The sequence below is a fragment of the Bufo gargarizans genome, chromosome 4 (genome assembly GCF_014858855.1).
Source record: "Bufo gargarizans isolate SCDJY-AF-19 chromosome 4, ASM1485885v1, whole genome shotgun sequence".
Classification (NCBI taxonomy): domain Eukaryota; kingdom Metazoa; phylum Chordata; class Amphibia; order Anura; family Bufonidae; genus Bufo; species Bufo gargarizans.
Window position 1 is genome coordinate 437268943 of NC_058083.1, and position 26697 is coordinate 437295639.

General features: G+C 41.3%; 1 protein-coding gene across 1 annotated transcript in view; it reads left to right on the forward strand.

Moving 5' to 3' along the window:
• The window catches only part of KIZ (kizuna centrosomal protein), a 156612-nt gene that overhangs the window by 109678 nt on the left and 20237 nt on the right, over positions 1 to 26697 (forward strand). Inside the window, exon 11 of the mRNA XM_044291665.1 lies at positions 5383 to 5479. Within this exon, the coding sequence (XP_044147600.1) occupies positions 5383 to 5479 (97 nt within the window). The remainder of the gene's footprint in view (positions 1 to 5382; positions 5480 to 26697) is intronic.

Genomic DNA, 26697 nt, shown 5'->3' on the forward strand with positions numbered 1-26697 from the left:
GAATAAAATGCTTCCTTCCCGACAATTGCCTGCAAAATTGTCCCGTTTAAAGGGGCCTTAACTGATATGGTTTCAAATTGACACTGTGCTGAAAACTACAACATGCATCATTTAAGAGAATTGAGCTTGGCAGGTTGAGAGTGGCGGACAAAAAAAATGTGAGGGGGTGGTGCTCTTTACCTGGTATCGTACCCACTTTGTTCTAGGATTGTGGTGGATTTCAGTTGTTCCAGTATTCGGCTATGTTCTAGCAATATGTTACTGTTGTTGGGTAACCCTTTGAAACAGAGTTATCCCCTATCCACTGTTAAATTGGTGGGGGTCTTACTACTGGGACCTCCTCCAATCATGAGAATGCTGCTGCTCCATTTATCTCTGTGGGACTGCTGGAGATAGCCAGTAGAGCCTCAGTCCATATGTCTGACTGCTAATCCGTTCAAATAGGGGACATTGGACCTATTATATTTCATCCAGACTTTTGCATTGCACTGCCCTATAGCTATAACAAAACATTAAAAGTATCCCCCAATCAAGTGATAGGCTGGGACATATTCATAACTTTTGCCCCTCTGTGTGATCTTGTCCTTACTACTGTCCTCTCCCTGTGTCAGGTAGGGTTTATATGGGCTTATAAAGTTGACCTCAGCAGAGAGCAGAAACCAAGCAGCAGTGCCGACTACAGGAGGGAGATGCCTTGTTCAGCAGACACCCCCTATCACTGCCCCCGTTGTTGCTTTGACACGCCCATGGACATAGCATCACAGGAAATAAAGAAGAGTTGCATGGATATGGTCATGTGACCACAGCCCAGAAATACAGACGTGGACAAAATTGTTGGTACCCTTTGGTCAATGAAAGAAAAAGTCACAATGGTCACAGAAATAACTTTAATCTGACAAAAGTAATAATAAATTAAAATTCTATAAATGTTAACCAATGAAAGTCAGACATTGTTTTTCAACCATGCTTCAACAGAATTATGTAAAAAAATAAACTCATGAAACAGGCATGGACAAAAATGATGGTACCCCTAACTTAATATTTTGTTGCGCAACCTTTTGAGGCAATCACTGCAATCAAACGCTTCCTGTAACTGTCAATGAGACATCTGCACCTCTCAGCAGGTATTTTGGCCCACTCCTCATGAGCAAACTGCTCCAGTTGTGTCCGGTTTGAAGGGTGCCTTTTCCAGACTGCATGTTTCAGCTCCTTCCAAAGATGCTCAATAGGATTGAGGTCAGGGCTCATAGAAGGCCACTTTAGAATAGTCCAATTTTTTCCTCTTAGCCATTCTTGGGTGTTTTTAGCGGTGTGTTTTGGGTCATTGTCCTGTTGCAAGACCCATGACCTGCGACTGAGACCAAGCTTTCTGACACTGGCTAGTACATTTCTCTCTAGAATTCCTTGATAGTCTTGAGATTTCATTGTACCCTGCACAGATTCAAGACACCCTGTGCCAGACGCAGCAAAGCAGCCCCAGAACATAACAGAGCCTCCTCCATGTTTCACAGTAGGGACAGTGTTCTTTTCTTGATATGCTTCATTTTTTCGTCTGTGAACATACAGCTGATGTGCCTTGGCAAAAACTTCGATTTTTGTCTCATCTGTCCACAGGACATTCTCCCAGAAGCTTTGTGGCTTGTCAACATGTAGTTTGGCATATTCCAGTCTTGCTTTTTTATGATTCGTTTTCAACAATGGTGTCCTCCTTGGTCGTCTCCCATGTAGTCCACTTTGGCTCAAACAACGACGGATGGTGCGATCTGACACTGATGTTCCTTGAGCATGAAGTTCACCTTGAATCTCTTTAGAAGTCTTTCTAGGCTCTTTTGTTACCATTCGGATTATCCGTCTCTTAGATTTGTCATCAATTTTCCTCCTGCGGCCACGTCCAGGGAGGTTGGCTACAGTCCCATGGATCTTAAACTTATGAATAATATGTGCAACTGTACTCACAGGAACATCTAGTTGCTTGGAGATGGTCTTATAGCCTTTACCTTTAACATGCTTGTCTATAATTTTCTTTCTGATCTCTTGAGACAGCTCTTTCCTTTGCTTCCTCTGGTCCATGTCGAGTGTGGTACACACCATATCACCAAACAACACAGTGATTACCTGGAGCCATATATATAGGCCCAATGGCTGATTACAAGGTTGTAGACACCTGTGATGCTAATTAGTGGACACACCTTGAATTAACATGTCCCTTTGGTCACATTATGTTCTGTGTTTTCTAGGGGTACCATCATTTTTGTCCATGCCTGTTTCATGAGTTTATTTTTTTACATAATTCTGTTGAAGCATGGTTGAAAAACAATGTCTGACTTTCATTGGTTAACATTTATAGAATTTTAATTTATTATTACTTTTGTCAGATTAAAGTTATTTCTGTGACCATTGTGACTTTTTCTTTCATTGACCAAAGGGTACCAACAATTTTGTCCACGTCTGTATGTCATAATTTTGGTCTTAAATTACTTTCTGATAATTTTTTAACATATTTGTATAGGGGGTTCAAGCTCCATTTTCTGATAGAGGCCTCTAAATCCTCTGTATCAAGAGAGAGAGAATAATCTGCTTGCCAGAATTTATTCTTTTTTACTTTGTCTGTGCAGGGGATTTGCCGCTTTATATCATAAAAGTGGACCACTCTAATGTGCTGGTTTCCAGTGGCATGTGTCGGTGACATAGGCAGTATAAAGAAGCCAAGATCAGTCGGTAGTCAGTACATATATGTATCCATTTTTACTGCTCCTCTAACTACCAACTCTGCCTCAATCTACTGAGGTGACAACTACTGCTCTGGCCCAAGACAGTGAACTTAATGGATTGTGGCACTAATAAATGTTATATTAAAGGGGTTTTCTGCTTTTTTTTAAATTAACCCCATTGATCAGCTATTTGAAGAGAAAGCAGTGCTCATACAAGTGCTGCCTTTTCGACACTGTTTACTTGCTCAACTGCAGTGGTGATCAGGTGTATATACAGCTCAGCCATCCCATTTACTTCAATAGGACGGCACCTTCCGATGCAAGTGGATTGCGACGGCGAGCAGGTAAACAATAAAGAGAAGGCAATGCTCGTACAAGCGCTGCTTTCTCTTCAAAAAGCTGATTGGCGGTAGTGCTGGGTGCCAGTTACCTGCCATTATGATAGGATAGGTCATCAATATAAAAAAAAAAAAAACAACTCCTTTAATATAATGCAGTATGAAAAATTTATTTCTGTTACAAAGTTGTGAAATATTCTCTTTACTTCATTATAATGTCACCCCTTGGTGTTTAATCTGTATAGTAATGCTCACCTATTGAGGAGGTCGCAAGTGCTCTGTTCTATTCTTCAATTGCCATCAGTTATAATTACTGTAAAAACCTGTGACAGTTAGGGTACTTTCAGACAAGTGAGTTCAATGCGAGAAACACGCTGTGTGTGTAAGCGTCATTTGCTCCTCTGACAGGTTCACACAACATTATAATGATTTGTAATGCTGCGTGGCCCTGCGAGACTTTGAATTTACTGAATTGTTCTGACATAATGCTGTCAGTAGATACAGGTGTGGCAGGAACATACAGCATTATAAATCATTATAATGCTGTGCGATCCTGTCGGATGAGACGAGGTCACAACTGGAAATCATGCTTACACACACATCGTGTTTCTTGCATTGCACTCGACCATCTAAGCTTGGCCTTACATGGAGAGACCTGCATCAGAAAGAACACACCCCCTGAGAAAGTCCACACCTCCTGAGCTGTGATAGGGAGAGAGCTGCAGCAGAAAAGACACACCCCTTGAGCTGTGATAGGAAGATAATTGCAGCAGAAAAGGACACTTCCCCTGCTCTGGCAGCTTGAAATAAATCAAGCAGAGCTGTTGGAACAATGAATGTGCAGATCTCTGGATCCATGTGAGGTACAGGGCTGGTGGCTTTAGCTTTGTTATGAAGAGACTGTCATGTACTATATGAGGTCTTATTTAAATTTTTTACATCAATTATGGCATAACCCCTTTAAGCTTAACAGGGGAGAGCTGTGAACCAGTCACACTTTAAGAGCTGATGTGTAACGAACGGGGAGGGTTTTGCTGACATAATTGGGTAGCACCTCAGATTGTATTCAGGCTCCAGGACTTGGGGTCTGAATTTTCTTGGTGTCTTGGGTCTGAATTAATTTTGCCATTTAGTGTCTGAATTAATTTCAGGTTTTGATGTCTGGGTTCTCATTTAATTGTGGGGTTTGACATCTGGGGTCTGAATTAATTTAGCGGTGTTTGCTAAACAAGATAAACCTTTTTTTCCCCTAAGGTTCCTCAATGCCAACTGCCCCATAACTTGTCCTGCAGAAACTTGACTTTGTCATAAGAATAGGATGGCAGCCCCAATAATCATGTTTAGGAAACAGAATAAATAAATCTGGAATAAGAAAATAAACAGATTAGAAAAAAAGATGTGTGTCACTATCTGGTTTTAAGTAGCAGAAAAAAAGTTTATTTATGAAATTATGTCTATTGGAATGGCAAAACCATAAAAATGCCCTGGTCCCCAAGGACCAAGAATAATATTATTTACTATTTAAAAAATAGTCTTTATATTTTGTATGACATTTATATTTACCCATTATGTGTTGAGCAAGAAGATTTTAGGGTGCTGACACACTTTTCATGGGTTGTTGTTTTTTTTTAATATAGTTTTCGAAGCCAAGAAGTGAGACAGCCCCTTTACAGTGACCCTCCCAGTTCAAGATTTTTTTTTACATGAACTGGGGAATGAACAGAACACTTGCATGGTCCCTTTTTTATGTTTGTAGTTGTAGATCCGCTAATTCCCAAGCTCCTCTTCTGCCACCAAAGTTGGCTGCACCGATTGTCAGACTGATGCATACTGTGCATCCGTAGCCCTAGGCGCTTCCTACTACCCCAGCCCTGCTCTTGGATTGGCCAGCCCTGTTCACGTGAGCAGCGCTGGCCATTCTAAGAGCAGCCAGAAGTGTTTTGGGCTACTGTTTGCAAAGTATGCATCAGGCAGTCTGAGAAAACGGTGCAGCCGTCTTGGATGACAAAGGAGAAGCCTGGGAATTGACAGATCTACAACTAAAAAGATGTAGAGAAGGTCACCATGTACATGTACGCTTTCTAATCGTTCCCCAGTTAATGTGAATTTTTTACTGGAACCGGAGGGTCACGTTGATACTTCTCTCCTTTTATGATTTTGGCTTTAAAACTGTATTGTAAAACCTGAACATGCTTTCAAACTGCTTTGTGCCTTGTGACTTTGAGTTTGCTTCTAGTTTCTAAAATGTATTTCAAAAATTAATTTTCCTGGTTTGTTGTGATTTTGGGATTCTAAAACATTTTCCATATGTTTATCCTGCGTTTGGATTCCAGGGTTACAACAGGACCATTCTAATGTAAGAGGAAGTTCAAGAAATAAACAGAGTTCAGAACGTACCTTATCTTCAAGTGAACCAAGCCCTATACACAGGTAAAATAAAATGAGAAAAATAGAATTCTACATGTTTTATATTTGATTCATTGTTGCGTTTAGTTTGGTTTCCTAAAACTACAATTGCTGTTTGAGTTTAGAATTTTTTCACAAAGCCCAGGTATTGTTGTGCAGCTGTTGTCTTCTCATTTTAAGACTCAATTGACATTGCACTGAACCTCAAATTAACGCGTACAGCTGCTCTCCGTAGGGCTACTTAGAGACCAGACAAAGGCAGTTGTCAGGCAGAGAGCTGACATAATGCAGCAAGAGTCTTGAAGAAATAAAGTGCTGCATTTATTCTAGCTGCTATTGACAGAATGTAAACCAAGCTTCGCTCATTACCGATAGTATGTTTTATTCAGAGCCGGACTTTTATCACTTTCTCTTTAATGTCCAATTTAGTAATCCTTTATTCAATTAAATCAATAACCTAGGTGCTCCTACTGTATGGGAGAAAAAAATAGATTTTCAAAAAATAAGCGTCCATGTGTCTTATTCTCTTTATTTGAAAGTTGTATTTATTGTAGATGGGTGAAATGATATGTAATTAATTTAGGACATACACTAAATACTAAACAAACTATGCAACAAAATAATAAACTATATTGTGAGAATATGTGCAGCAGTACCTCATCCGTGGATTCTACATGGACAGAAACATAAATATCGACACCCAAAGCACTGAGAATAGTGTAATTCCAGTTTTAGGCTGGTATCACACAGAAGTTTTTTTTTGTGACATTTTGCTATTTTTGGTAATTTTTTGCTGACTTTTGCTACCATTTTAGGCACAAAAAGCTAATTACAGATGATGCATGGCAGTCTATGGTAAATATTAATGGGGTCATTTATCAGAATGGTGTAAAGTAGAAGTGGTTAGTTGCCCATAGCAACCAATCAGATTCAACCTTGCATTTCCAAAGGAGCTGTGAAAAATTAAAGGTGGAATCTGATTGGTTGCTATGGGCAACTAAACCAGTTCTACTTTACACCAGTTTGATAAATGACCCTATAAATGCAGACAAAAAGGCATCATTTTGCAATGGCTTTTTTCACCCTTGAGGTGTATTTTTTGTGACAATGGCATATTTTTTTTTTTGTTCACATTGCAACATAGTCTAGGTCCGACATTCTCCCCTAGGCCTCCATAGTTTTATTTAAAAAAAATTCAGCTTAAAAAAAAACTTGCTTTCTTTTGTACTGTATGGCATTTTGTATGCTTTTTCCCCCATACAGATCTGCAGAGGATGTGACATTACAGGGTGCACATACTTTCCTCTAAAAAAAAAAAAAAAAACACATTTAAAAATTCCTAATGCTCAATAAGGGCAAAAATACCTCAATAATTTTACAAACAATCCTGATCAAGTATGGCATTTGTATGGCAACCCTTAAAGGAGAAGTGCAGGATAAAAGAAAAAGGGTCTGCTTTTTTATTTTTTTCTAGCAATAGTGCTACCCTTGTCTATGGGCTGTTTCTGGTATTGCAATGCAGCCACATTCACTTAAAAAGCCTTAAAGGGGTTGTCCCATGAGCACAGCTTAACCCCTTTCTACAGGATTGGCGGGGGTCCGCCTCCTGGGGGGAACATTCTCCCTTTATATGAATGGAGCTGTGGTCACGCATGCACACTGACGATCCATTCAGCTCTGAGGGGCTTCCGGAGATAGCTGAGTGCTTGTACTTAGCTATCTCCTGCAGTTGAATATAGCGCCAGAAACGCATGCGATCAGACACCTGTGGATAGGGGATACGTTGCCTCAATGTGAAAACCCCTTTACGGTGACCATATTTTTTGACTTAGGGATGTACAGTTTCTTGACTGTTAAATGTAACCCCTCTCAAAACGCTTAATCCTATTTCCTAGGACATCTGTCAGCAGATTTGTACCTATGACACTGGCTGACCTGTTACATGTGCGCTTGGCAGCTAAAGGCATCTGTGTTGGTCCCATGTTCATATGTGCCCGCATTGCTGAGAAAAATTTAAGTTTTAGTATATGCAAATGAGCCTCTAGGAGCAACAGGGGCGTTGCCATTACACCTAGGGTCTCTGCAACTGCTGCGGCTTCTGCACTTTGACTGACAGGGCCAGGCGTTGTAAACATCACGCCTACCTGGACCTGTTAATCAAAGGCGAGAGGACGTGGCAGATGCATAGAAAGCAGAGCCTCTAAATGTAACGTCTCCTTGAGACTCATTTGCATATATTAAAACTTCATTTTAATGTGGGCACATATGAACATGGGACCAACACAGATGCCTTCAACTGCCAAGCGCGCATATAACTGGTCAGCCAGTATCTATTAATATTTATTATTAAAGCGCCATTCATTTTATGACGCTGTACATATGAGAAGGGGTATACATACATAATACAGACAATTGCAATATGCATGAACAAGACAAGTTACAGAATGGTACAGAAGGAATGAGGACCCTGCCCGCGAGGCCTTACAATCTACAAGCATAGATAGCAATCTGCACTTTAAAAGGTAATCGCTTCTTGCTTGTGAAGATTTTATTTTTTGATGATCTGGACAGGAATCCGATCAGCTAATTTGATTTGAAGAATCTTTAGTTTCTCAATATCTTTAATATTTTATAATGTAATTTATTTTTATAAAATACGATGTGTATATATAACGGTTCAGATGTTATGTATAGGAAAAGCATGCTTTAGATTTCCACAGCAAATTCACATCACATAGGAGGAGATATACAGGCAGCCGCCTAGTAGCTAACAGATCAGCTTCCAAAAAGGAATTATTCAGCAACTAATAGCAAGTGTTATATATCACCAAAAGTGATTTATTCACATCTATACCGTTCAGTACTTCTATATAATGTCCTATATATTGCTTCTGGGTGATTGTGAGTGACTGAGAAATAGCTAGTAAGCAGAAAACGCTATCTCCATGTGTAATCTATGGGGAGCACCCTCCGACACTACTGAGAATTAAGAGACGCAGCATGTAAAGGAAAAAAACTGTTAAAATGTCCGTTACAAGTCATATTGCGGTCAGATATATCGCTATCACTCATGTATATACATGGCAGCTTTTTCTGAAAAGTTGTCTGAAATAACGGGTACACTTTAAAGGGGTTGGCCGCTTTCTGATTACTGTTGATAATTATGTATGTAAGATGACTATATGGTACTTACTAATATAGACTATGTTGATATTCTATGCTCTTTGCTATATTTCATAAGCCATGTCCCATTGTTGGGCAGATTTTCTGTGCTGTCCACACAGAGATCCTGTCCATAAAATAGCTGCTGATGGAGGGTTTTATGACCAGATATACACTGCACCTGCCATTTGCACGGTTCGGAGTTTAGTGCAGGTGCAATGTGTTTGAATGAAGGAGGCTGAGCAATGTGTCTGGTCACATGACCCTCCATCAGCGGCCATGTTATGGTGAGGGCCTCTAAGTGAACAGCACAGAAGATTTGCCAAACAAGGAGACATGGCTTCCGAAATGTAGCAAAGAGCATAGAATATCATTAAAGGTTATATTATGAAGTGCCATAGATTCACCTTACATGCACATTGGTCAACCATAAATGGAAAGTGGCCAACGCCTTTAAATTTAAGTATTGGCCATGTACCTTTAGAAGAGGGCAAGACCTAGAATAAGGGGCTATTTAGCAAGGAGTAAAGGAATTTGACAATCATTGACCTGGAGCTTACCCATCTATTCAAAATTTTAACAAATTAATCCTCACAATCTTTTTTTTTTTTTTTTTTTTTTTTTTTTTTACATCCATTTGATCAGAGGTGGAAAAAGATCAACTGATTGAAATTGGTCCTGGAGGGTAGGCAAGGCATGACTCTTCCTGGCTGCATCTATAGAAACTCCTAGATTCAGGGTGATCACCTTCATTGGTAGCTGCACATCCAGTCTGTCTATCTAATCATGTATTTACGTGTGTTTATCTCTTTGTTTTTCTCATGCCTAATTTCCGGGGGGAAAATCATGAAAAATAAATCCATATTTAGAAACTGGAACATAGATCTCAGCATAGATGTTGTAATCTTAGACAGGTTAAGAAACCAGAGATAAAATTGCTCTGATGGTCAAACCCAGAATGAGATCTTATGTCTGCTTTTCTAACCATCTTAGGCCTTGTTCACTTCCACGTCGGAGCTTGTGGGCTTCGTAGCAGATTCCATCAAAAAGACCTTGTCCCGTGAAAAAAAAACAGGTTCCCAAATGAAAACTGAATGGGCTCCATTGTAGTGAATGAAGTCTGTTTAGTGCCGTTTGTCTGTTGTGTGCTGAATCCGGCAATTTAGTGATTTTCGTTGTTCCGCTCCTCTAATGGAGCAGAACAACAGAAATGTATAATGGTGATATGAACTCATCCTTAATCATATTTCTTTTTAACATGTACCTCTGATTTAATTTTTTTTTTACTGAATATACATATGAATGAAATAAATGACCAGCAATTTCTTATTCCTTTCTTATATTGGAGTACTTATGGGCTGAAACGGAAGTATTCGGGAATCTAAACTTTTCTGTTTTAATAATATTTTATGGAATTTCAAGGTTGTTATCCTTTTTGTTTTTGTTGTTGTTTAATCTCAACATGCTCACAGTGCCCAGACTTACAAGTGACTTATGATGGACGAGCACTGCGCTCCCAGGTCTAGTTCCGTTGCGGGCACTTCCCGGATTACATGCCATACATTGGGCACGTGATCCTAGCCCAGTTTCAACCCACAGTGTACAGGGATTGCGCCTGCTCAGTCAGGCAGACGTAACATTATCATAAGTTAAGTCTTTTATGTCTGGGCATAAAAAAAAAGGGAAACCCCTTTAAATCCAGAGTAACCGTTAAATCCTGTAATACAGCAGAATATAGTAAATCATTAGTATTTTTAATTTATTCAGATTCTAAGATTAGATGTAATATTTCTGCCACTTATGGTTCCTGTCAGCTGCTTTTCATATTGCCTTTTAGAATTTCCTGCATTATATCAGTGATGAGTACAGCTACTTGACTAAAGAAATGGCTCTGTAAAGTGAACATTACAATGGCCACACATTCAGAACGCTATGTTAATTATTACTGATCGCAGCCACTTAATTAATGGACTTTCCAGATGAGCTAAGAAAGCAACAGTACAATGTACAAGTCATAGGCCCTCAGCAAAACACATGAAAACTTGATCTACAGCCACAGCACTCCTCTATGGAGTACAGTGATATATTTATCTGCAGCAATTATTCATCTTTGCTTGCCTGAAGACTGACTATAGAGCTTCCTTTATTTTATGTATTTTTCTTCCCTTTCCTTTTGCTGATCCACATAAATCATGCGGAGTCATAAAAGACTATACCATTAGGGAGAATCCACTTACCGGATTCAACGAGTCTCATGTATGAGCAGGATCAAAAGCAAAATCCAGCATTAGTCAGTAAAAAAAAAAAATAGAATGATCTGGAGACAAGTAATAGCAGGAAATATCAGTAAAAATTTATTGTACATAATACATCGATCAACAGTTCCTTCTGTGCGGCCTGGCATTTTTTAAGGATGAAATAACGTGTTCTGTGCATTTTGCCAGCATAATTTTTTTTATCCTACCATTACTTCCATCAGTTCCAAAAATGAAACCCTGAAATAATGTTTATATTTACAGTCGTATTCCCGATCCCCGATTTATGTATCATTAGAAAATGTCAGCATTTATATGAGGGGTTTAATTTTAAATATTTTTTAAATGTTAATGTTTTTATTTTATTTTTTCATACAAATACTGAAATATTTGTGATTTCACACTGGTCACCGGCAGGCACAACAGTCACTTTTCAGCTTTGTTGTGTAGACTGTCACAGGGTCAGCAGAGTGATCTCATTAGTGGGAGGAAGATTTAAAGGGGTATTCCGGTTGTTTCAGGTTATCTCCTATCCACAGGATAGAGGATAACTATTGGATTGGTGGGGTCCTACCGCTGGAACCCCCACCATACCCTCTGCAGCCCCCCTGAAATGAACGGAGCAGCTGGTCCCACATGTGTGCGGTTGCTCCATTCATTTCTATAGGAGTTCCGGAGATAGCCAAGCACTGTTCTGTTCATTTCAGGGGGCTACAGGGGGCCCCTGTTCTAGTGATCGGTGGGGTTCCCAGCAGTAGGTCCCCCTCCGATCTAATAGTTATCCCCTATCCTGTTGAATGAACAAATGACAGATGACACGTATGTTTTAATTCTTGAAGTCTAGGTAAGGCGGGATATTAACCACTAATACACCCTTTTTACTGATGTAAATATAGGGGGTTTTAGCTAAATAGCTGGCTTTAATCAATCATTACATGTACCCAAAATGGTGCATTTAAAACTAGAACTTGTCCTACAAAAAGTAAGACCTCGTACAAGTACATTGATGAAAAAACTAAAAAGTTATAGCTCTTGGAATGCGATTTTTAAAACAAAATGTGCTTGGGCACTAAGGGGTTAATACTATACTTACACATAAGGCCACGTATGTATCTCCCCTTCTGCCTTTTGTACCTTTGGGATGAGCAGCGCTCCGTGTGATTCTGGAGAATGTACTAGCCTTCAATTAACTTCCATTCACTGCATCTGCCAAAAAGAGTGCACACATACTGCAACCTACACAGGCAGTCCAGGACGTACGTGTCTCCAATATCGCAGTTTTTAAAAATAAAAAAATGTCTACAACATTAAAGAAATGAATCAACATATTGAGGCATATTTGCTCATAAAAACAGAGCACAGAATTTCAGCACCACATTTGTTAGGTATTTTAAACAATTTTTGTGCCTCACTTGACAAGGCGAGTGGCTTCTGTGGGAAACGGGGCATGTCTTTAATATGTAACAATGTGCGCCAAAATTTTACTGCAAATTAGACAAAGGGGGAAATTCATCATTCTCCCTAGCCTACTTTTTCTGGCTTAAAAAGGTTGCAAAAACTGTTTTACGATTTTTCCAATGCCATTGCAACTTTTCCAAGTTGCCCTTGCCAGGTTTATGAAGGGGGACGTGGTGAGGGCAGGGTGGGTGGAGGGTATTGCTCCGGCACATTCACCAGAAACTGGCGTTAATAATGACTGAAACTGGCATAACTAATCACGGCTCCGAGATGCCGTAGATTTTATTCTGGCATACGGACAGCCAGAGGAGGCATTTACTTTATGACCAGGCCTACGCCTTCCCCAGCAGCGCAGGCCCTATGGAGACCGGCGCAACAGATGAATCAGGGGCAAAGTGTCTAAAGATGCACAAGATATTTCATACGGCATGTACATTTTCTGTGTAGTCTGTTTACACAGTCCAAATTTTAAAGGATTAGTAAATCTGCCTGATTTTTTTTTTTCTTCTACGTACTTATAATTCATTACTAAAATAAGATACAAAATACATTTTCTTTAAAGAGGAACGCCACTCAAAGTAAATTTTCCTATGTGTTCCATCAAGAAATTCTGTGTGTCAGTCTGTCATCTGTTCTTTTTCTTGCTCCTTCTATATCTATATAAATTTACAAAGGGGAATATAAAGGAAATATAAACGGTGAGGATAATCACACTGTCTTGCCAGCAGGCAGAGAGGGTACTACTGACCCTAGATGCCCATTTGATACTGCGCTCAGGTATCATAGAATGATAACTGAGCCCAAAGAGAGCATCATTTAACATGGCGTCTGATTAGAAGCAGACAGGAGGCTGATCTGCAGGGAAGTGAGTGTAATCTACTACAAGAAGTCCGGGAAGGGGGTGAAGTGATGAACAGATGTGTGTCCGAGTGCATCTTTACTGTTTGGGTGTATTCTTCCACACCTTGTGCTACAACAGCCACGCTTACATTTTTGTAATGGTGGCAGCTACGTTCAGTGTAATAGAAAGTATAAAAAGTTTTCCCAGTCTTTGTTCATGAGGCTATAACATAACAGTTCTATTAAAGAGGACCTTTCACCTGGATATCTATAATCTAATTATTATACTACCTTATAGTACATCCCCCAGTGATGTCTTGGCAATTTTTTTTCTAAAGAACCCCCTGTTCGTCTTCTGTGGTCCCCGTATCTTTTGGCGCCTCATAGCTAATAAGGTGACTTGGTTATACTAGGTGTGGACCCCGGTTATCTTCTTCCTGGCTGCGAGCGCATCCAATCAGAGCGCCCCGCTCAAGTTCTCGCGAGAATCTTAACTATTTTATGGGGCAATGATTGCGATCAATCTTTCCTTTATGACTGTAAAAGGCCCTTAAAGGGGCATCTGTCAGCAGATTTGTACCTATGAAACTGGCTGACCTGACCTGTTACATGTGAGCTTGACACCTGAGGGCCTCTATGTTGGTCCCATGTTCATATGTGCCTGCATTGCTGAGAAAAATTAAGTTTTAATATATGCAAATGAGCCTCTAGGAGCAACAGGGGCGTAGCCATTACACCTAGAGGCTCAGCTCTCTCTGCAACTGCTGCGCCTTCTCGTCTTTGATTGACAGGGCTAGACGTGAGAATGTTTTCACTGCCTTGCCCTGTCAATCAAAATGTAGAGGACATAGTAGTTGCAGACAGAACTGAGCCTCTCTAAGTAAAGGGAACGCCCCCATTGCTCCTAAAGGCTAATTTACATATATTAAAACTTCATTTTTCTCAGGCAATGCAGGCACATATGAAGATGGGACCAACACAGATGCCTTCAGCTGCCAAGCGCACATGTAACAGGTCAGCCAGTTTCATAGGTGCAAATCTACCGACAGATGCACTTTAAATATTTTAAGGCCAGTTAGGCTTTTCATAGCTAATTTGACTGTGTTAGGACCTAATGTGGAGAGCCAGTAAATGGAAGTCTATGGAACACACTTACACGTTATATACACTGAGGTTTCCACAGGAGTTTTAGAGCTAAATTAGATTATTTTATTTGTTGTTTAAAAAAAATATATCTTGCCTTTAAGGGGTTGTGTTAAGCCAGTACATACTGATGACATCTATTACAGAAAGAAACAACGTTGTTTAAGAGTACACCGTTCACATTTTAATATCCAAGGATCAAGAATTTTTGCTTTAGCTGATACATTGCTTATTTTTAGAGCATTGCTATAAATGCTGGGGGTAATCCCATTACCTACAGCTGCTAGATGGCACTAGGAGAACATCCTCAGGGAATTTGATATCCTCAGGCCTGCCCCCCCCCCCCCCCCTCTATTAACTCATGGTTCCACCTATCAAAATGAATTGTAAGTTTTTACATAATATAAAAGGTTGCATATAGGCATCTCTAGTAAATATCATTGTTGTGTGGCATTACAGAGAACGCTAATAGTCTTTTAGAAGCCTTAAGGCCCCTTTACACTGCCTGAGCTTTGGGCAGTTAATCGGTAACAAGCATTCGTAGAAATGCTCTTTAGGGATTATCTGCTAGTGTAAAGGTGGCGCCAATGAACAAGCAAACCGCTAGTTTATTGGGTAATAAGATTGTTTGTGCAGACATCTAAATCATTGTTTTCCGGCAGCAGAACGTGCCGTCTAAACAGCCTCTGCTTCCGGCAAACAATGATTCTGTATAGGGACGAGCGTTGGCATTAGCGATACTGTGGAGGAGATCGCTGCATGTAAATGTGCTGGTCTCCTTCACTGACGAGAAGATACTTGCCAGGAAGGAACACTTCTTTCCTTCTAATCGTCTGCTTAATTGAGCAGTGTGAAGGGGCTCTTAGATTCTGATACTTTATCTCACTTGTGATTAAAATAGCACTGATACAGTCCTGATCAAAAGTTTAAGACCACTTGCAAAATGGCAAAAAATTATATTTAGCATGGCTGGATCTTAGCAAGGTTCCAAGTAGAGCTTCAACATGCAACAAGAAGAAATGGGAGTGAGACAAAACATTTTTTGAGCATTCAATTTAATGAAAACAATGAATAAACTGAAACAGGCTGTTTTTCAGCTGATCAAAAGTTTAGGAACACATCTCCAAAAAAAAACTAAACCCCCCCAAAACAGAAATCCAACCTCCAAACATGAACTCAGTAATGAGTAGCTCCGCCGTTATTGTTTATCACTACAAAAATTTGTTTCGGTATGCTTGATGCAAGCATTTCCATGAGGTGAGTGGGAACATTTCTCCAAGTGTTGAAGACGGCCGCACGAAGGCCATCTACTGTCTGGAACTGTTGTCCATTATTGTAAACTTCCCTTGCCATCCATCCCTACAGGTTCTCAATTGGATTTAGATCAGGGGAACACGCAGGATGGGCCAAAAGAGTGATGTTATTGTCCTGGAAGAAGTCCCTTGTCCTGCGGGCATTGTGTACTGTAGCGTTGTCCTGTTGAAAAACCCAGTCGTTACCACACAGACGAGGGCCCTCAGTCATGAGGAATGCTCTCTGCAACATCTGGACATAGCCAGCGGCCGTTTGACGCCCCTGCACTTCCTGAAGCTCCATTGTTCCACTGAAGGAAAAAGCACCCTAGACCATAATGGCGCCCCCTCCACTGTGGCACGTAGAAAACATCTCAGGTGGGATCTGCTTGTCATGCCAGTAACGTTGGAAACCATCAGGACCATCAAGGTTACGTTTTTTCTCATCAGAGAATAAAACTGTCTTCCACCTTTGAATGACCCATGTTTGGTGCTCTCTTGCAAAGTCCAAACAAGCAGTTCTGTGTTGTTCAAGAAGACGAGGTCTTTGAAGACGTTTTTTGTTTTTGAAGCCCTTAAGTCTCAGATGCCGTCTGATGGTTATGGGGCTGCAGTCAGCACCATTAAGGGCCTTAATTTGGGCCGAGGATCGTCCAGTGTCTTGACGGACAGCCAATTGGATCCTCCGGCTCAGTGCTGATGACATTTTTTTTGGTCTTCCACTTGACTTTTTTGTTCCATAACCCTCAGGATCATTTAAGAAATTCCAAATGACTTTCTTACTGCGTCCTACCTCAGCAGCGATGGCGCGCTGTGAGAGACCCTGCTTATGCAGTTCAACAACCCGACCACGTTCAAAAAGGGAGAGTTTTTTTTCCTTTGCCATCACAACGTGTGACTACCTGACAGAAAATGACAATGAATCCACATCTTTGCACAGATTTGGTCTTTTAAAGGCATGTGGTCCTAAACTTTTGATCAGCTGAAAAACAGCCTGTTTCAGTTTAATCGTTATTTTCATTAAATTGAATGCTCAAAAAATGTTTTGTCTCACTCTCATTTCTTCTTGTTGCATGTTGAAGCTCTACTTGGAAACTTGTTAAGATCCAGCCATGCTAAATATAATTTTTTGCCATTTTTCTAATGGTCTTAAACTTTTGATCAGGACTGTATCAGAACCCATTGGAGTGCAGGTGTTAAAGGAAATATTAATTATTAATATTTTGTGTTAATATCAATAATTAATATTCATAAATAGGCATGAGTCGTCTATTTATACCTTCAAAGAAACTACCTCTGTTGCACTTGCACTTTTTCCCTGAACTGCGTGCCCTATATTATTACGGCGGCGACTACTACAATAAATTACTATACACAGTACTTTGAATAATAAAGGAATTTATTAAAACAATAACACATTTACAGTCTAATTATTGCTCTAACTATATATATTCATATCAATGGACATATAAATATATATACTTATAGTCGCACACAGTAATATATTAACAACACTACAATACACCTAAACTACGCTACACACAGTACAATATAATACACAATTCCACCCCAAACTCTACCTAAAAATACACTTAGGCCTCTTTCAGACGGGCGTCGTGTGTAAAGGGCCGGATAGGATGCGGGTGCGTCGTGGGAGAATGCACAATTTTTCCGCACGAGTGCAAAGCGTTTTAATGCGATTTGCATGCACGTGAGAAAAATTGGCATGTTCGGTACCCAAACCCGAACCCGGACTTCTTCACAGAAGTTTGGGTTAGGTGTTGTGTAGATTTTATTATTTTCCCTTATAACATGGTTATAAGGGAAAATAATAGCATTCTTAATACAGAATGCTTAGTAAAATAGGGATGGAGGGGTTAAAAAATAATAATTGAACTCGCCTCATCTACTTGTTCGCACAGCCTGACTTCTCTTCTGTCTTCTTCTTTGATGACCAGGAGGAAAAGTACCTGTGGTGACGTCACTGCGCTCATCACATGGTCCATCACATGATCCATCACCATGGTGAAGGTTCTCCCATGGATCCATCACCATGAGGTTCTCCCATGGACAGATACGTAGGTCTTTACAAGGCAGGTCAGAATTTCTGGAATAAGAGGTGATGTCCTAGTACCCAAATTCTAACTGTGGGAAAGAACACTGCACTTACTGACATTCAGTCCCTCCCTTACAAACTTCACCATTCTTGGGGTTAAAGTGACAAGTAACTTAGTAGAGGAGGGGACCTGTCCCTAGGGGATCTACTCTCTTCCCCATTTACACAAAATACAGGTAGTGTGTGTACCCATAGAGACTCGTGCCACAAGGCATATCTCTCTACACCTCCAAAGACACAGGTAGGTCACAGACCCACGTGTCAATGGGAAAACAACTATAGGATGCAAATGTGTGTACAGCCATATTGTAACTCGCTGCGATATGTTGGGCGAGTTTCCCTGAGTATAGGCTGTCGCATAGTTGCACCTAGGGTACACAATTGACAAACATACAAATAAGAAGTAACACTTTCGGCGTCGCAGGACCAAATCGGAGTCGAGTCCTTGACCCCTAACTTCATCAGTATAGGACTTTCTGACTGGCCTTGTTGTAGTCACTTGGCCAGTCTTCTCATCCAGTTGTTGATAAAAGTTCAATAACAGTCCAAGGTATGACCACCGGTTACTAAGGACGATCACCAGGTTGATGGGCAGGTTGAAGAGCAAAGTCCCTTTGAGATGGTATCCAAAGCAGCCAGGACACAACAGAGTCGTTTTCCATGGCATCTCGGAGACTCAGTGTCACGGCCTTTGGGTTGCGCTGTGACACTGTTGCCAGACCTGCGGTTGCCCGCGGCAACGTGTTGCTGTGAGAGCATGCGTGGCAGTGTCTCGGCCTTCTGGGTGATTGCCGTGACATGGTTGCCACGCATGCTGTTGCCGGTTACGTGTTTGATATGCTTGTGTGTGCATTTCCCCTTTATGTTGTAGCCTCCCTCTGTCTGGTGCTGTAAGAGTTAACTCTCTGACTGGGTGTGGTCACTTGGCTTTTATCCTCTGTGGTTTCATGGCTGGAGTCAGTTGTACTTCAGCTTTGGTTGGTGCTGGAGCTCTGCTCCAGTCCAGGGTGTTCCATCTTCCAGTGAGGGCCACCCTTGTGGTCATTAATGTTATTCCGATGTCTCCTTCCCTTCCTGTCCCTATTAGTATAGAGTGGGTTATGTTCAGGGTGTTTGTATGTCTAGTTTGGTGTTACATGTCTGGTGGTGTTTGGTGTCCAACATGTTTACTAGACATTCCCCTGTCTCATGTTTAATGCAGCTATGGCTGTTCTGGGTTCCTGTGTGGTTTTGTGGTGTGTGCTGTGTCCTTTAATGTTGGTGTGGACAGCAGCACTAGTGCACAGGTTCCAGTCAGTGTGTCTGTGGCAGGTTAGTGTGTTATTGGTTTCGCTTACCTGCCATCTCCTTATGCTGTATGTGTTCCCCTCTCCTTGCAGCCTGGCCTCAGATAGAGACTCCTGTTCCTCCATGACTGGGATGAACAGGTCATCTCTTCCCTGCTCCTTGGTGAGGGATTACCAGGGCAACTTAGGGTCTCTAGGAATCCTAAGTATGAGTCGTCCTACCATCGGGGTCCGCTCATACGGTGAGTAGTCAGGGAGAGGATTAGAGACACTGTAGTAGGTGACCTGCTCCCTTATTACTCCTTTTGGCCAGGCTGATTCTCTTTTACCCTTTGACACAGCACGGTGGGGGGTTTCCCCCACTCCCCGCCGTGACACTCAGCTTCTCTCTGCTCTTTCTCACTGCTCTAAGGGGTATCTGGTCGGATATCCACCTTCTTAGCTGGGCGTAGTTGGGGTTCTTTTCTCCTGCTCCATTGTATCCATACCTAGAACAAAAGACAGTACAATACGCTCCTGGGGGAATTCTCCCCTCATGGTGCAATTAGTGGTCTAATACCAGCACCAATACCTTTGACCCAAGAGTAGAGAAAGGCATTGGGCTGACCTTCATCTCACAGGACCTCTCGTTATCTCAACACTGGTGTGTGTGAACACCAAACTATCAGAGGATCGCGTCCTCTGCTTCACATCCCTCTGCACCAACAGATAAGGATGGCCACCCTAATAGGTTAAGACATCCGAGGGGAGCTGTGGATGAAGCACCATCTTTTTCTTGATGGCACGGTATCCTTGTCTTACTCATGTGTACTCAGGCTGATTTCCCCCTGTCATCCTGTCTTGTTGTGGCCAGTAGAATCCATGGCATAAATCATGCCTTGACTCTTCAAGACTCCACAACACAAACACAGGCCACACTCTGCTGCCAATCATTCTGTGTCCAATCCCCATCAGAGATGTGTTACCTGATCAGACTAGAAAGTAAGTGCACAGTGCAACATTTCACCAATGTTGTCTGTCCACCCCAGTCCCCAGTATAACACAGCCCTACCGAAAACTTTGAGCAAAACAGTGTTATCTGCATCGATCTGAGACCTTGGTTGCACATCGTGACATCCCACTAAACCGTGTTCCAATGTCACCTGTACTGCAAACCAAAAACTTTCTCAATCCACAGTATAACACAGTTCTACTCAAAGGGGACACAATAATAAATCAAAAACAGCAGTGACTGGACTCACAGCAGGGAATATACTGTAAACTACAGGACTACCCCCATCAACATACAAACAGATAACAAAACACATGACATGAACATACAAACGGTGTAACAAATAGTACAGGGGTGTCAAATATTTCCTAGCCTAGATTGGCCATTCTGACCCCTCAGTGCCCGGTGAGGCGTATGCTGATTTATTACTTTGATCCCATTACTGGACACATTGCAATTATTTGCACAAGGGCAATTCCTTGCAATGTGTCTTTTGTCCCCACACCTGAAGCACCTGACTTGGCTTTCTGTCCTGTGTGTTTTGTGTTTTCCTGATTCGCAGTGTTTCGCTATATATACTTATACACAGTAATATATTAACAACACAGCAATACACCTAAAGTACGCTACACACAGTACAATATAATACACAATCCCACCCCAAACTCTACCTAAAAATACACTTACACTCACACACACGTTATATCAGCAGCAGCCCACCCAACCTGGTTATGTACTGTCCCTACGAGGCATAAATGGGTTTTATGGCCAATGCAGGGGTAGATACACCAGGGGCTAAATTGCCGGAAACGGGTACAGTGGGCAAGGAACATCAGGGTTACAGGGAATGCAGGGGGTATAGGCTGTAAACCAAGATTACATGACAGCAGGGGTTAATATGGTTGGGCAGGTATATGGATCTATAGAGCAGTGGGTATTGCAGGGGTTAATATAGAATATGGTTGGGACAAGGGTTAATGGTAGTATGGCGAAACCAACCTCGCCACTGGGTTTTGGAGAGGCCTGTTTAAACGCCTCTTGCCTCAGGATTATGGCCCATACTAACTTTTAAACCCCTGAACCTATTCCAGGGAATTTTGGATAGGTTTGTCCCCAAGTTATACTGTTTAAATTGATGTAAGTTATATGTATGGACAATGTAACCTCACAAAGTTGTAACAATTTATAATAAGTGTAACTTGTCAGCTTGGGAGGAATATGCTGGGTGTGTTTCTATTATCCCATTGTGCCATTGTCCCATTGTGTGTTTAAATGGTGATGTCTGTCCTGTTGTCTCCACATGTGTATTGGCGATCTCCCGTTTGTCCTGAGAGATAATTGGATTGCCCTCGGTTGTCTCCGGGACAGAGAGGAGGAAACCATGATGCATTGTGGGGATGTGTTGTATCTGTTCTGTGTCGCAGTCTTCCTCTGGTCCTCTGGGGGGCGTGAACGATTGGTTGCTGTACTTGCATCGTGTGTGTTGTAAGATATTGATTGGTTGAATTTCAAAACCCTGTGGGCTGTACTATGTTTGTTTTTTATGAATAAAAGAGGCTGTACTTGAAGTACAGTCAGACCACTGCTTGACCCTCAACACGGAGCCTTGTCTCGTTATTGGGGTATTCCCTGTATGCTGTTAGAGACTGATTGCCAGGAGTGTAAGCTGATTGTATGCTTTTCCTGTTCGTCTGCTAGCAGCTATTAGCGAGGTTCCAGTTTGGAGTGCTATTTTGCATCCAGTTCGGGAGTTTGGTGTTCTGCAGTAGCTGTGCCTGTCTCTCAGAAAGGGGCATATCGCCTAAACGGATTTTAACCCCTTGTCTGCTGAAACGGTCCGTTACAGGTAGTATAGGGAGGTAATGCAGGGCAGCAGTAAAGGGGTTGTGGTAAAGGGTTACTCAGCCAGTCCAGGAATTCTGGGGCTGCATGGCTCAACCCTTCTTCCTTCATGGAGCTGCTTGGTCCATCTCTTTCTCTTCTATGTGTGTCTCTGTTTGTGGTGCTATTTTCATTTTATTATCATTATTTTTTTCATTTTTTTGTGTATATATGGGGACAAGTTCTTATTGTAATATACTAATAAAAGCAATGTTTTAGATGGTGGATTTCAGTGACCCCTTGCATTACTATACCACTGTTAATATCTTACCTCAGACGGGTACACATCTGCTCTGTGAACATTCAGTTGTTTCCATCAAGATCACCCCTGGTCATTTCTTCTTGTAAACTGATGTCAAGATTCAGATTGGCCGTTTTTTTACAGCAACACCTAATTTTTCCCTAAACACATATCATGTCTTTTGGCATACACCTGAAATAAATGCTTGGTCTATGCCAGAGTACTATGCAGAGAAATGGAGAGTGGCCATGCAGGTGCAGCTGCTTTCCCTGCACTTCAGGGGCCCCATTCCGGAGATAGGAGCTGGTCTCTGAGGTAGGACATGCTCCTATCTGATATTGATGGCATATCCTAGCCATATGCTATCATTCTCAGATGGGAATACCCCTTTAAGGTACTCATACACATTAGCCTAAAGTTGATCAGAACAGACTATTTAACTGCAAATGATCGTTTTGGCAGACCCATGGCATTATCTATTACCACTGTCCTGTTTAGTGCTACATACAAGCCCATTGACAAGGATGATGGAAAGCAGCCTGAAAACATAAGATTTATTAAAGAGCCTTTCTCCCCAGGACAACCCCTGACCTATTACTCAGGACCCGCTAATAGAGCAATGAACCACTGACAAGTCACAGACAAGAGTTGTCCTATGTATCATTGTTTGTATGTATGAGTGTCCCATTGTTGTCCCATGTATTATTGTATGTATGTATTTCTTATTCAATAGCAGTTAAATATTAATAATAAACTAGAAAAGCTACAATTTCTGGGGAAATTGTGTGAAGTGTTCTTGCCGCCACCAGTAGTCTACAACTGGAGTGGGCGGAGAAACTGGGTGGAGTGGCTTGAGTAACTATTGTGTGGTTGGAGTGGCTGTAGTAACAGTGGAAAGGTTGGAGTGGGCAGAGTTGCCGTGGACATTTTTAGTGGCACCAGGGATAGCTGAACATTTTGAGATAAGATTTGTGTAGGTGGGCTTAAAAATGAGGGAGTGGTGGCAGTTTAGAAATCATGTCCTGAGTCCTCGCACTCTAGCTTTTGTCAGCTCCCACTCTAGTTTTGAACATTCGCCATTCGGCACAAAAAACGCTGATTTTTTGTGAACCATTCGGCGAAACGTTCCACAAAGTAATAGCACACCAATAGGAAACATTCCGCACGTTTCGGTATATTACTGTCTATGTAGTGTAAAAACTGTGGGAGGAGTTAGGGTGGTAAATTTGGCTATAATAATAAGAATATATATGTGAGATAACAGTAAGTGATCTTGCCATGCAAGAACACTTAAAGGGAACCTGTCACCTCCAACAAACATCCCAAGCTGGCAGCAGTGCCTTAGAGTAGCCAGCAGCATGTTTGTGACAATCATTTTCTTCCTGCAGGCAGATGAAGCAAAAGCTGTAAAAACGTTCTTTTATCCCCTGCCGGCGCGCATCTCTAGTCATGCTTCAAGTCACGATAACCACGCCCCCTTCCCTGCCCCTTCGCTGTGACTGACAGCGCTTCTGCACAACAGTTCGGCTGACTTTGCCGAACTGCCGGCTGTCAGTCACAGCGAAGGGGCAGGGAAGGGGGTGTGGTTATCGTGACGTGAAGCAAGGTGATGGACCATGTGATGAGCGCAGTGACGTCACCACAGGTCCTTTACCCAGGTCCTGAAGAAAGAAGACAGAAGAGATGCCGGCTGCGCGAACAAGTGGATTAAGGCGAGTTAAATTATTTATTTATTTATTTATTTTAACCCCTCCAGCCCTATTTTACTATGCATTCTGTATTCAGAATGCTATTATTTTCCCTTATAACCATGTTATAAGGGAAAATAATAATGATCGGGTCCCCATCCCGATCGTCACCTAGCAACCGTGCGTGAAAATCGCACCGCATCCGCACTTGCTTGCGGATGCTTGCGATTTTTTTATGCAACCCTTATTTACTTTTATAGGGTCTGCGTTACGTGAAAAACGCACAGAGAGGAGCATGCTGCGATTTTCACGCAACGCACAAGTGATGCGTGAAAATCACTGCTCATGTGCACAGCCCCATAGAAATGAATGGGTCCGGATTCAGTGCGGGTGCAATGCGTTCACATCACGCATTGCACCCGCGCAGAAATCTTGCCCGTGTGAAAGGGGCCTTAAAGGTGTTATAATCTGAAATCCTGACCTACTTTTTACTCCACTTCTAAAAGTGGCAAGGCTCACCAAATGCGGCAAAAATATGCACCAAATGTTGCGCGCAGGCACTTTCAACATATTTGTGCCACAAGCCTGGCATAGCAGATTTTATAAGGGTACCTCTCTTGTTTATATTTGTGGTCATCTTAAAAAAAAATATATATAGTTCTGTAATGTGGAAGGACAGGCATTTTTATTTACTTCATATACCTGAATTAATTATAGCTGCTAAGAGTCTGCAAAGGCTGGGCCTCTCCGCTACAAAAAATATTATTGAAAATACCCAGTTTCAGCCTCCACTATCGCTGATTTTTTTAAAGTAGATATCCAAAAATTTTTGCGGAGGAGGTATTGAACTTGTAGATCTTTTATGCAAAAATACACTAAAAAAAATTTTTTTTTTTATTAAAACTCATTGCAAACAAAAAACACAATTGTCACAATTAAAATTTTTAAAAAACTGCAAAAATAATTTTAGGTTAAAAGGTGAAATGCCTTGCCCCCTTTTTTCATCCCTACAAGTGGTCTTGTCTGTATCTCTCCACAGTGTGCCCTCCATGCCATCAGTGTCTTTTTCTCTTGAGATTTTTTTTTTTTTTTTTAAATGTCCCATAATTCTGGCAATCAGTAGATGACAATTTTGTGATTCCCCTTCCCACAGGTGCCTGCTAGATACTTGGTTAAGCGAGTTTATTTAGATTTTTCTGTCTCAGCCCTTTGTAATATGGTTAATCCTTATTTAAAGAGCCTCATAATAGCGTTCTTCTTGCCATTGAAGCTTATTTCCCTAACAGCCGAGTGATAATAGTCTGTTTTTATTTTTAAGTTTCGCAGCAGCACATGGTTGGGCGTACTTGACATGGGTCTTGGCAGGGAGAGATTACGTTTGGTGAAAGAGACGCTTGGTATAGACAGAAAGCAGGGAGCTCAGGTGCTCACTTATTTGTGATTGACATGCAGCGAAATTTCTTCTAGGCTTACTTTTAAAGATTCCACTTATGGCAGTCACTTCTTGTGCTTTATTGCTTTTACAAGTGGTCTCGAAGCCCCGTACTTGAAAATAAACATAACAGTGCTGTTACTGCCATGGTGCTTTTTTTTTTTTTTTTTTTTTTTAAAGTCTTCTTTGCTCTGTTTTGTCAGTGAGCTGATGAGTGACATCAAAGCGGACCCCGCTGGACCTAAATTAAAAAAAAAATGGCTTCCTCTGATGTCCTAGAGACAATAATTATGATGTGCCAGTTAGGTCCAAACTACAGCTGAGGGATTTTACTTTAAAGCAGAGGATTGGGCGCAAAAAAAAAATGCATTTATAGCTCTTTGTCTGCCACCTCATTATGTGTGGGTCTGATTCATTAAGTAATTGGTTTGCAGTTGTTTACATGAGTATTAAGGCCTTCTATTCATAAGCCTTTGAGAGATACATTGTGCAAATGTTGCATGTTATGAATGCCGAATGAGGGGCAGGGGGCCAGTCCTATTGGCTAAACACTGTGCTCTGTTGAAAAGCAGGAGAAAGGGATTGGGTGCTGCTTTGCATAGCAATGACTTTGCTTTAATAAGCTTTAGAGATTAATACACACAAGCTATAAAAGATGCAAAGAGATACTCTTAGCACATTTAAACATGCTCATTTCACCATTGTGGTCCCGAAGACTGAAAGAATCGAGTTCTTTCATATTCATTTTTTTTTTCTCCCCCCCACCCGTCCTATGTCTTTTAGAGGAAGAAACTTAATAGAATCCGATGTTTATTGTATTATAAATCAAGGGACAGAGCAAGATCTGCAACAGTTTATTATTAAAGATTCATTCAATGTAAATCTTTTTCTGCCATTGTCGTTTCCTATAGAAAAATCATTTTGTGGTTGAATGGTGATAAAAGGCGTAATGTGCAAAGAAGTGAGTCTTAATAGGACGCTGCTCTCTGAGTAAAGACCACTTGTTCCCCTTTGTGCAGGAGAACAGGCCAGCTTCCTCCTCTTCAGGACGCGCTGTTCGGCCTTCCACCATTAACATGCATTCTGTTTCTTTCCCATAAAACATTTTGTAATAAATAAATAAATAAATCCAACGGGGGTACACTTGCCCCTTGGTTATCAAAAAAGAGCACAAGGTAAAATGATCGGCGCTCGCAGCTAAAACAAGAAGAACCTCATCAATGTTAGACGGCGCGGTATCTGGTAAATTCTTCACTGACCGCTTTGGATTAAGGCTGATTTTCTAGAAGCTTTTGGAAGCAGACAATATACTTGTGTGGGATGTTGACCGTGTAATAATGAAGAAGCCGGAGGAGGTCGCTAGATACTGAGCCATGCTGAGCTGTGAGATCAGAGCCCGTGTGTGTGCAGAGAAAATGCTTACATGGAAAGTTATACATGGATATTACTTTTATATG